The sequence below is a fragment of the Vanacampus margaritifer genome, chromosome 12, assembly GCF_051991255.1.
Source record: "Vanacampus margaritifer isolate UIUO_Vmar chromosome 12, RoL_Vmar_1.0, whole genome shotgun sequence".
NCBI classification, from domain to species: Eukaryota; Metazoa; Chordata; class Actinopteri; order Syngnathiformes; family Syngnathidae; genus Vanacampus; species Vanacampus margaritifer.
Genome location: NC_135443.1, coordinates 19169299 through 19181598, shown reverse-complemented (window position 1 = coordinate 19181598; position 12300 = coordinate 19169299). Strand labels below are relative to the sequence as shown.

Here is a 12300-nt window from a genome sequence, read left to right as displayed (position 1 = left end):
ACCACCTGGCGCACATCCCCCAAGTTAAGTTGAAATGCGCCCCAAGTATCTGTCTTCACTTTTCACCTCCAGGAAGACGTAGCAGAGACAGATTGAAGGCCGTGAAGTGACTCCAAGAGGCTAGACTGTAACCAAAGGAAGCGCTTTCAACTCTTCCAAACCTTTTGGGGTACCCCCCATTTGGGACTCGGCCAAGAGATGTAGAATCGTGGTTGTGTTGTAATATGTTCCATGCCTCGCAGTTGCTTACATCTTTTATCTGAGGGTAATGGGCTGAACATAAACTAAGCCCTATAGGAGACTCAACTAGAAACCACTAGTGATTTTTATAGCAAAAACGCTCATTACTGCATGGCATGTATCCTAAATGACTTGACATGTGTTATGGGCTTTAAAAGCGGCGTCAGGCAAGAAAAAAAAAGAAGATTTACGACACACAGCGAATCCCCCACATCATCAACTTTCAAGCGGCAGGCCTGTTATTGACAGCCCAGTGCCCGGTCCAATCATCTCCCCTTTTAATGTGCGCTTTAAAAATGCACAAAGCGCCTGTCAAAACCTGAGTACACATTAGCGCTCCCCAAAATCGTCTACTTACTAAACATGTCACTAATGAATTATACATCTGACTCGTATTTACAACGCGCTTCGCTTGCGGAATGCGTGTAGAACTTGTAAAGTATTTAATAAGGCTTTAAATATGTAGGCGAGTCATGATCTTTACCCGGGCCCAGCAGATGTTTACGCAATATCACAAATAGGGAATATGACAAAGACATGTGGATACTTTGTTTTTCACCGGCCAAGTAAGAAACAGGCGAGAGTGTCCACTTGGGCCCCGACGGGTCAACTCGTAAAAGATCCATCACTCTGCGAAGGAAAAAAACAAACCCAGCGAGGAAACATTGCCGATTTTAAGAGCCATTTTATTCAGCCAGAGTGTACTAAAACTAATTGGAATTCTGTCAATGGAAAAATATATCCCCAAGACGGCTTTGAAGCCAACAAGCCAGCCGGGGCGGTCAACATAAAATATTAAAATAGCATGGTATGGCATATTTGACAAATGGCTCATTTTGGCAATGAACTATATTTAGTGGGTGATAATTGAAATCATAGTTGTCCTTATTACCACTGACAAGTTCCGAAATAATACCCAATCAATCTTGTTTTTCAGGCCAAAAAATAAATAAAATGCAGCGGAATGTTTTTTATTTTATTTTCCCCTCGTCTGCGACGACTCCTCTCTCTCTATTTTAGAGCCAATAAAATGTCAGCTTTTATTCTCCTCCTCCAAAGTGCTGGCTGGATGTCAGCGGGCCCTTCTAAAGCTCCGCCACTGCAAGCTGGAGGCCTGTAAATCTCTGTGTCAGTAGCACGCCATCCGTCTCAGGGTGTACAATAAAAAAAGAAAGAAAAAAAGGGGAAAATGTGACGCAGTCATAAAAGGAATGGCATCACTGGCCAGTATATATTATGTGAACAAAAGGAACATAAATATGTTCCTTTCCATTCCGAATGGGCAAGACGAAGCAAAGAGGAGTTTGTGGAAAGCTCCAGAGGGCTGATGGCTGCTGACAGTGATTAATAGACGCTTCCAATGCTGTCAGCAACCTTCTCTTGTGTTTGCACTCAGACAGTCAACTGCTCTGCAGGCTTAAAAGATAAGCAACTATATTGTCTTTTGACTGTTTCTCATTTCCTACAATGGCTGACAAATCAAATGAACTAGTTTGGACCTACAACTCTAAACAGCCGCTTATATAAGCACCATTTACTCTTTATAGTCTAGTCCAACATACTATATTCCATGATAATGGTCTACTTCAACTTAACTCCAATTTGCAAACAATTTTGGCCACAGGAACCATTGGACACTGAATTAACCCTTTCCAATGGTCAAATCACCTTTTCACAATACGCAACATTTTAACTTTCTTACCTACAAGTGCATCCATCCATTCATTTTTTTATACTGCTTATCCTCATCGGGGTGTGAGTTGGAGCCTATCTCAGTTTACTATGGACAAGACTTGGAACGGTCGCCAACCAATCGCAGGGTACATACAGACAAACATTGACACTCACATTTCCCCCTATAAACAATCTAGAGTTTTAAATTAACATACATGGTTTTTTTTACGTGACTGGTCTAAAAATAAGTTAAACCCTGTAAAAAAAAAAATCATTATCATTAATTAGTTAGCACTTATCAGCTAACACTAGCAGAAAAAAAGACACACAGAAAAGCTGTTTGACACGGAGATCCAGTAAAGTCTTGGCTTTGACAAAGAACTTGTAAAAGGCGGGATATTGTGCCGTAGCTATCCTGCAACAACATAATAAGATGATGTCAGCTTCTGGTGTAACATCTAAAATACTTGCCGGGCAGCAGCAATTGCTTTCTAAGTGAGCTTTGGGTGTTTAAACGACACACGCCCATTCTGCTTTTCCGGCATTTTACTTTACGTGGCCGGTTTCCGGGTACTGATACTACTGCGGCAGCAGAATAGTTCCAGGAATACTTTGTCCCCTATTCCTTGTCAGGGCAGTTTATAGAGAACAGCAAAAGGCAGAAAAATAAAGGCTTTTCAACATCTGATTTATTTCTTTATTAGGACATTCCAAATTGTTGTGTTTACCATCGCTGGTGTTTGTAAAAAGGGCTCTGACTGATTTTCCCATCTTCTGTCATCTTCGTAAGTTCTTGTTTTTTTCAATGATAGACAGCTCTCTGTTTTTTGACAGCACTCTGGTTTTTATGTTGGTTATACTATTAATCAGAAGTATGCATTCCGTCAGTACTGACTGATTTAGAAAAGTCGAGAAATGCTGAAAAAAATAACTAAGCACTGACGAAAGTGGGTTTTGGTCCGTCAGTGCAATCGTCACTAACCGAGTCAGACGAGTCAGTCACTGACGGACGCCCATTTTGTTGACAAATGACGGACTGACAAAATGCCCACCTTTGTCTGTCGGTCCTAAAATAGGGGTGGCAAAGCTGACGGAAGTGTGGTTAAAATAAAATGACGGACTGATGATTACAGTTTGGTTCGGCTTGGAGAAATGACGGACTGGCAGGACGGAAGGATGCCCAGTGCGCGAATGACGGTCGTGACGGACCAGCAACATTTTGCAAAATGCCCACCATGCTATTAATGTAGTCTTCACATATAAGACTATCAAACCCTCATTCTATAAGTCTTGTCACAATAAAAACCTCTTCCCCACTGGATTCTATGACAAATAATTCTTTACAACTCAAACTCTCTACTGACACCATCATTTCAAGCGACCTGTGAGAAAGAAATTCAGAAATAAGCTCAAATTGGAGAGACGGCGAAATACGACAAGCTATCCATTAGTTGCAACGTCCTTAACACATCTTTCTGCTTTCCCTGGAGGAGTCCATAATTTCCAAGAGGCAGCCTGGTGAAATTAAAATGCTTGTTTTTGACACTAAACATCAACGTCCCTGACGTAAATGTGTTATTTGCTTGCCTAATTTATGAGCTCAGGTTATCCCAAACCGGCCTGCCTCGATCAGACATGGAATATTTTGGCTATACATCACCACTCAACGCACATGCACACTCACACTGCTGGTTAAGTGATGGGAGGACTTCATAGCCTCAATGTTTCATATCCTCTCCACCTAACTGACACTTTATCTGCATGGCGCCGTGCCTGCAGATTGAACACTTAGGCGAGACAATGACAGGCTCTCTTCCCGTTGTCACTTCTCATTCGAGGAGCGGGAGCAACATCCCCTCTCGCCACCCACCTATAGCCCCTCAAACACGCGGCCCACCTTGGCTGGGATGGGATGTCTGTGTTTGTCAATTAGCAGGCCCCTTCCACCGCGTTGAAAGACAGCGCGCCCCCGTGACGAATTAGGCGAGACAGATGAGTGAGGCGCGAGCGTGGCGCTAATACTCCAGCCTTCTTTGGATATGAATCTAAAACGACACAGTTGACAGGCCATACACGGTTTTATTTCATTTCTCAGTGTAGCAGGCCTCCCTACTTTGTCTTCTTTGTTCTCTTTTCATCACACTGCTTACATCTCACTTTGACAGCCGGCCCGACACCAAGAGCACTTTCCCTTTTCAAATGCAAGTTAGCATACTTGATTTGTCATTAAAATGCAAAACGCCTGCCATCGCCAACATCGCCCTGGGTGAGCGCGTGCAGCCTACTGTACGTACGACACTCATCTGCAATGCAAAAGTCAAACTCTTGTTTTGTACAGACAGATGGAATTTTCACACATCGGGAGGTCGTCTGCAATACACACGTTGCGTTTTTCTAAAGACCTCCATCAACACTTGTGTTTGCATTGACTGGAAGGATCCTATTATTAGCTTATTCGAAATAAAAGCCGCTTACATTAGTTGAAGTCTACTTGAATTACCATTTACAGTGAAACCTCAACACTCACGAGAGGTAGGGACCAAGACCTCATGTCAACAGCAAAATTCTGTTGAACAGATGTTGCCTTTAAAGATGTCCAGAATTGACAATGGTATTAGTTTCAACTTTGAATATGCCCCAAACTGTGACACATAAATCAAAAACTTTATTTTATAACATAACCCTTACGCAAATCTACTAGGGATGTAACGATATCCAAAGGTCACGATACGATATTATCACGATATGAATCCCACGATACAATAGTTATCCTGATATTGTGGGGAGGATGGCGATTAGGGCTGTGCAGATCAATCCAAGTATCTATAGAATCAATACTAACGTGAGTATCGGTATCGGATCTTTAACAGAGCGCTAGTATCGATATTTTATATTTATTAATTTAATTGGTTTTCTCGTGGGTCCCTCACGCAATCCCTTTGTAGCACCCGCACATGTGCGAGCCTGCCAATGACAGAGGCGGCACTGGCAGTAGCAAATCATTATTTTTACAGTGAATGACATAATATGACAATGAATCATATTGTGATTTGTTTGAGCTTTTCCAACTACTAGTTGAGCTAGGTGTTCGTGTAGCACAACATGTAAGTAAGTAGTGTTTATGTAATGTAACTAGACTAAGGGAACTTTGGTGGCTGACATTTCTTTGGGTGCAAAAGAGTGACAGAGACTAAGAATATGAGGATTATTACTACATTGATAATTTAAATAACAGCCCAGGTATGTTTCTGTTGAGGATATTATACTATGGCATGTGTAGTTAAGAACCTAAAAAGAAAGTCTCATTTGAATTAAAAAAAATAAGTATTTAATAGGACAAATGATTTAAAATACCATAATATTTTATGAATCTAAAAATACTTGGTATCGGTATTGCCGATATTGGTACCAGTATTTACTTGGTATTGATCGATACCGAAATCTCAAGAATCGCACAGCTCTAATGGTGATATTAAAAAGGTCACGATATTATTTAAAAAAAAAAGAGCTCATACTAAAAAAAAAACACCATATTGTGCTTTTGTACAAAACAACAATGCACATAAACACCATACAATCTCTAATAGCACTTAATATCGAGGCACTTACATTCTATTGCACCAACACATTGAATTCCTCCACATATTGACTCGATTCACAAGCATCTTACATTCCCCTTCTGACGATTAGTGATTTTAAACATAGAAGGGCCAAAACATGCCGTATGAAAATTAAACTGCACTAAAAACTAACCACCAGAGGGTGCTAGAACTGCACAGAGGGAAATCAACTTGACATTTTTAATATGCTGGTTTTAATATTGTGATATGACGATGACGGTATTGTGGCCGTTTTAATATCGCAATATCACGATATTGCCGTTATTGTTACATCTCTGAAATCTACACTATACTTGTATCTCAAATCATCTTTCCACATTGAAATTAATATTTTAAAATGCCATTAATACGCTCCAGCACTCCCAAAGCAAGCTCTGTAGTTAAAGCGTTAAAGCTTTAATTTTGACAGCACTAATATTTTTACTAAGGAAAACAGCACTCTAGAATATTGTAAGAGTTTTGTTAATCAGAACCAAATTTTATTGTCATTGCACATGTCATGAGTACAGAACAAAACATTTGTCTGAGACAAAAAAAAAGAATGACAAACAGAGGGAGACAGAACTGGAAGCCTGACAGCTCTTTCAACGGTGCCATGGTTTTCTTAGAGGAGCAAGAAAAACATAAAGAAAAACAGCCCCAAACTATGCTCCTCCTTGAATTTGGGAAGAAAAAAACATATTTGAACACAAACATCCCTTGCTTAAAGTGTTACACACTGCAGCTATTAATGCCACCTGTTAGCCTATCTATAGCGTTTTGCATTTTGAGTTGGCATTAACCCCTGGGCGTTATTTGACCATTTTTTGGCTTTTTGTTGGTTCTGACCAAGCCATTTCAAAATAAAATAACGCCCAGGGGTTAAGCTATTGGAAGACAAAGTGACACATTTCTGTGTCTATTACATTTTTGTAAGAAGCTGCATTCTGTACTAGAACAGGTCTTTCTCATTGCAGAATTGCATTCTTAGAACTAGAAGTACCTTGCAGTATGCATGTGTCATATTGCATGGCCTTCAAATGAGAAGTATATTAGGCTTGTCTTGAATTCAGTTCACAAGAAACTTCAAACTGCCTAGTGTCGTCACGCTATGGGAACATTATATACATGACATTATCATTCTGTTTTATATGACAATTCAATTATAACAGATGACAGGCTTGTAAAAGTCTAATTGTTTACATATTTTATGTTCTGTAGTGAGTTACATGTGTGTTGAGGACAAGCTATAAATGCTGACATTGCACAACTTGAATTTTGTCTACCAAATCTTGTTGAATGTCCAGTGTGGCAGCATGCATGTAGGCGATTGTGACCGCCACAGCAACCAACAAGAGAAATCATGTCAACACAACACACTGTGTAAACACCTGACCTGGAACAAAGACGGTGACACAACAGTACACAGTGATGAGACGGCCTGACGGCAGCGGAGGAGTGTGGGCGTGACGGATCGCTACCGGGAGTTCATCTCCGCCAATACCTGCCTGGAATCTCGCAGCGGTGATACACAAACAATGCACACAAATCATGTAGGGCGCACACAGCCCTCAGTTAAAGGTGATGCAAGTGACGCCGGGCTTCTCATTGTGTCAGCATGGTGGTGGAGTGTTGTCCATGGCGCTGACAGAAGTGAGCGCATTAGCCGAAACAAACCTTGGCAACATCTCCTGTTGGATTTGACTTGAGCACGCGCTCAAGGTTTCGGGTTGGCCTTTACACCTGGTGACGCTTGACGCTGAGTCAGGCTCATGCTGTCAAATTTGAAATCCGCCTAACTATCTGACAAGTCATGTTTGTTAAACTTCTAAATGAGTTTGTGTATCTCCTGCAGCACTCAACGTAAGTCCTTTTTATACTGCTTGTAAAAAGCAATCCATTTTACACCTTTTTCCATGTCACCATTCCTTATAAACAGCAGAGACATGGAATGGGAGGACAAAGTCAACCTGGCAGCTTTCTGTGTTTGAAGATACTAGTTATTTGATGCCTCCTTTATACTGCCTATAAAAGCCAGCATTTTTCAATGTGACTGTTTGATATGAAGAGCACAGACATGGAATGTGGGTTACAAAGCCAACCAGGTAATTTTCCATCTTTGGATGAAATATCAGAAGCCCTTTTTACATGACCTATAAAAGTCCATACTTTTCCATGTCCCTGTTGTATTGTACCAACAGGGGATTGGGAGAAAAAGTTTTCCACCTTGGGAAGTACATGAAATCAGAAACCCTTATTATGATGCAAAAAAAGGCTGTTTTTTCTGTCGCTGTTTGTATGTTGACCAAGTAATTTTACATCAGCATCAGAAAAATTTCCATTGCCATTTGGTGGTGGCAGAGTGAGATTTTTTTGTTTGTTGCTAATCTGTTCCCACAGTTTAGTAATCTGTACCCAATGTTTAGCACGATAAGAAACAAAAGAAGAACACACAACGAATAAACAGCAAAATGTGGAGAGTAACAGAATACATGTTACCCCCGTTACGTAATCATATTGCAATTTTTTTTTTTACTGTATTCCATTACAGTTACAGGAAAACACATGTAATCAGATTACAGGTACAATTATTAAAAATGGGGATTACTTCGAGGGATTACAATTTCTACAAGAGAGAGTGCGAAAGAGGGCGAGAGAGAAGGACAGAGTGAGAGAGAGCGTGTGCACGCCTGCACGATTGGTACCATTGCTACATGTCGGGGAGGTGGGAACGAACGAACGAACTGACTACTCGTGTCCTCCACAAGCGGGTAGTTTGAAAAAGCTTCATGGACGGTTGTAGGAAATAGCGACCGATATTCACTGGAACTTACTCGAAGCAAAAGTTTGAGCTGAGAGTCCAGCGGCATGCTACGCGCTGTAGCTTCTTGCTAGCTAGCCCACTAGCTTACAACCATAATGTGAGTTACACCTTCCAAACAAATCTTCCTCCCACCAATTCACTATTCACATCATACACAACATATACACGGCTAAACTTGTGACTGGGATGAAAGTTCATTTTGCAGTTGATCCTCATATATCCTCATCCTCATATATCTATCTATCTATCTAACTGTGAGGTGTGGTTGCTTTCAGTGACAGTTCGAAAACAGCATATGGCCTTCAATCAATCAATCAATCAATCAATCGCCTACATGCTTTTTAATTACACTAGAATTTTTGTTATTTGTAGGCTGCCTGGGTCCCTATCACCCGCAAATAGGAGGGGCACATTGTATAGAATATATATTGTGGTGATATTTATTTTTATTTTGTCTTCATTAGCATACTCAATATTGGAGTAATCCAGTTACATTACTTTAATATTATGGTACTTGGATTACATTTCTAACTACATTTTTTAGCAGGTACCTTGTAACTGTAATGCATTACATTTTAAAAGTAACCCTCCCAATCCTGTTCTTTGAGTATACTACACCGACCAAAAACCAGCTGTTTGGGACAGGAAGCCCTGCGGCAGGCGGCACACTGTCAAATTGTGACATTTTCGAATGAACGTGAACGAGTCCACCAATCAGGAGTGGGGGTTCACAATGCAACATTTGCATATTCCACTGATAGTAGCTTGCCTCTGCAGCTTGGCTGGAGGGAAAAGCATTGAGTCTCCGCCCAGAAACGTCCCGAACAGGCCAAAACAAATCCGTCAGACAGTACCCTTAAAGTCAACTAAAACTTGACAAAATAAAAACGGGGTTGATTAATTGTGATAAAAACTAACAAGCAAGAACGGAAACTGGACTAAAACTAAGACTACATTTAAAATAGGCTGATAAAATGAAAACTAACCCTACGAGTGCCTCAAGTAACAAGTCTACTTCCTCCTTTTGTGTATACATATGCATATCAAACGCATTTCTAACAGGCAGCTATTCTCTCCCATTATGCGGCAGATTAGTTACATTCTAATAGGGATCACGTCTATTAAGAGGAGGGTGTCGCGTTGCATTAGGAAGCTAAAAACATCATCACATGTTGCTTATTAACTCCACCCACCCATAAACTCCTGTGTGGTCATGTGAGCGGAGCGGAAAAACCCAAGGGGAGAGCATGAATATATAAAGAAAATACCTCAATTCAAGCAAACGGAGAACTCTGATTGCTTGGGATCCAAACATCAAGTCACAAACATGGATGGTCAAAGGTTGACAGGCAAAATGAATTAATTGAATTCCCCGAGATCAACAAGCATGCTGGTGGTTACCAACAGATCTCATTATGTTATTAGCAAGACCATCTTGTCATCTGACCTGCAGTTGCCTATGATGCTGTGTCATCAGTGTGTTGCTTTTCTTGAATAGGCGCATCGTGGTGTGAAAGTACATAAGCATTATAATGTATAAAGGCTCATCATGTATGAACCAAAGAGTTGGCCTCCAATTAGAGAACTAACGTCTTGTGACACTGGAGGATGCATGTTGAAATCCATGCTTACCAGCCAGAGACAAGCACAAGACAGTCATGAAGACAAGTGTAAGCAAGTGAAAGCACATGACAAAAAAAATCTGACCTGAGCTGATTGAAGCTCAAATCCAGCCTTCTTGCAAAATCTCCAAACGAGTCTCCAAGGAAGTCTGGGATGTCCTTACAATCATGTCCAATGTAGGAAATCTGAAAATAAACACAAAAATGAAAATACCTCTGTAGCGGCAGTAAATTAATCCATAACATGTATAGCTTGCATACCTACTGTATGTTTTTATTTAGTTTTTTTCAGTGGCCATTTTGGGGTGCTGCAGCAGACAAGATGGGGTGCTATCCCAGCTGACAGCCAATCACATGGCACGTGGACAAACAAGCATTCACGGCACACTCACACAAAATAACTAGATTTGAACCACGAAATTTAGAACTGAGAGGCACGTGTTAACCACTAGGTTACAATTTTACAGCATATTTGTCATATTTAACACATTTTTTCACTAAGTGTTATAATAATAGATAGATAGATTAGATAATGTGCAGCTTAGATGGATGAAGTTGGCGTATTTTTGTGAAACTTTAGGCTTTAAAAATGTAGCATTACAATAATTGAGCACATAATTAGTACATCCCTCTCCCATCAAGTAAAAAGTTTAACTGAATTGAAATATATTTCATATATATTATTATTATATATTGCATTTGAGGCTGGGTAAGTGCTTCTCTACCTGCTCTGGTATTAGACCTCATTGACGATTCTGCAGGTATACCTAATATTATGGTCAGTTGATTTTTCTTTCCTTTATATGGAACACGCTTAATCACAGCAACAACAACAAAAAAGTATTATAGTGCCCCACTTAATGTATAACATGGCACAATAAATGTGCCATTTGCATGTTGTGGAACGCTAGATTCTGAAAAGATACATTTTGGACATTTTATAAAAGTTGCGTAACCACTAAATAACTTGAGGACATTTATTTTCATGTTTAACCTCCTGGTTGGATTTTTTATTTTATTGTTTTGTCACTAGAATCACTTTTCAGCACTCAGCACTCAGCACACAGTCTGTTTTGTTTTGTTTTGATTGAATCCCTTGTAGATCCTCAGGTGTTTAATATTTTGGTCAGTGTATATGCTTTATTTAACACATTAATCACTGTAAACGTGTTTAATGGTACACGTTATTAGATAAGATTATGCTGAATACTAGACAATTGCTGGATTTATTTATTTTTTTACTTGGAAAAAAAAGTTATCTTTGAAACATTTTTATAGTACATTTAGTTACATCCTTCCTCTTCAGGAAAAAGTTAAATCGTTTCAAAAGCAATTTTGGGGATCCCTGGAACCACTTTTCACTCAAGCATTGCCTCAACGTGGATGCTCCATGTCCTGTCACGTTGAGTGGGAGGAACCTCCAACCGTGGTCACATGACAGGTTGCACAGGAGAAGCTGCGTGCTTCCCAACTTCCGACCATATAATTTTGAAATCTTTGCAGAAAACATCTCATGATAAGAGCAACAATACACACTTACATGAGTTCCATTCAAAGCCACCGGCGACTCCCTGCGCGCCATCACTTCCAGTCGAAATGACAGTCCAGCAAGCGCGTGTTTCTCTCCCACTCGCTCTCTTTCTCCCTCTCGCTCGCTGTCTGTAATGAGAAATGTGGAGTTCACGCTGGACAAGCCGAACGAACGTGTGTCACGAATCCGTGAAACAGCTACAAGTTAATAGCAGTGCGGTCTGCGTGCGGATGGACTTTTTAGCGGAGTTCAGTTAGTTGGTGCTTTCCGCATGTCTCGATCAGCTGACCCGCGTGTGCGGAAATGTCCCATGCTGGCTGGCTGGCAGTGGGCGGCTGCTGACTGACCAATTTACTGAGTGCATCAAGCCTCTCACTGAGCCGCCTGTTTGCCGTTATTATATCACACAACAACGCTCTGCGGAGCCATTGGGCGCACAAAGCGACCGTTGCATCGCCGTCCATTCAAATACTAAACTTATTGAACTTGAGTTAAAGTTACTGCCAAGTAAAGCTGCTACTTGTTAAAATATATTGTATCAAAATGCTATCATGCTAAGCCAAACTACTATGTTAGCAACTAGCCACATGTTAGCTAGACGACTAACAGCTCATATTAGGTCAGAGCAAAGTAGCCAGTAAAAGCTAACGTTTTAAAAGGCATGAGTCAAATAATTGTTCAGGTAACACGTATAAATATATATTTTTTGAGGGCAGGGGCAATATTCTGAGAAAAAAAATTGAAAATTTGCCACTTTACAAAGTGGCAAATTTGCGACTTTATAAAGTGGCAAATTTGCCACTTTATAAA

At 40.4% G+C, this 12300-nt stretch overlaps 1 protein-coding gene across 1 annotated transcript in view; it reads right to left on the bottom strand.

The window, feature by feature from the left end:
• lrmda (leucine rich melanocyte differentiation associated) overlaps positions 1–11834 on the bottom strand; it is a 279576-nt gene extending 267742 nt beyond the window's left edge. Inside the window, exons 1-2 of the mRNA XM_077582111.1 lie at positions 11500–11834; positions 10045–10145 (exon numbers count right to left, since the gene is read on the bottom strand). Coding sequence (XP_077438237.1) covers positions 10045–10145; positions 11500–11541 — 143 coding nt within the window. The 5' untranslated portion in view covers positions 11542–11834. The remainder of the gene's footprint in view (positions 1–10044; positions 10146–11499) is intronic.
• Between the last annotated feature and the right edge of the window lie 466 nt (positions 11835–12300).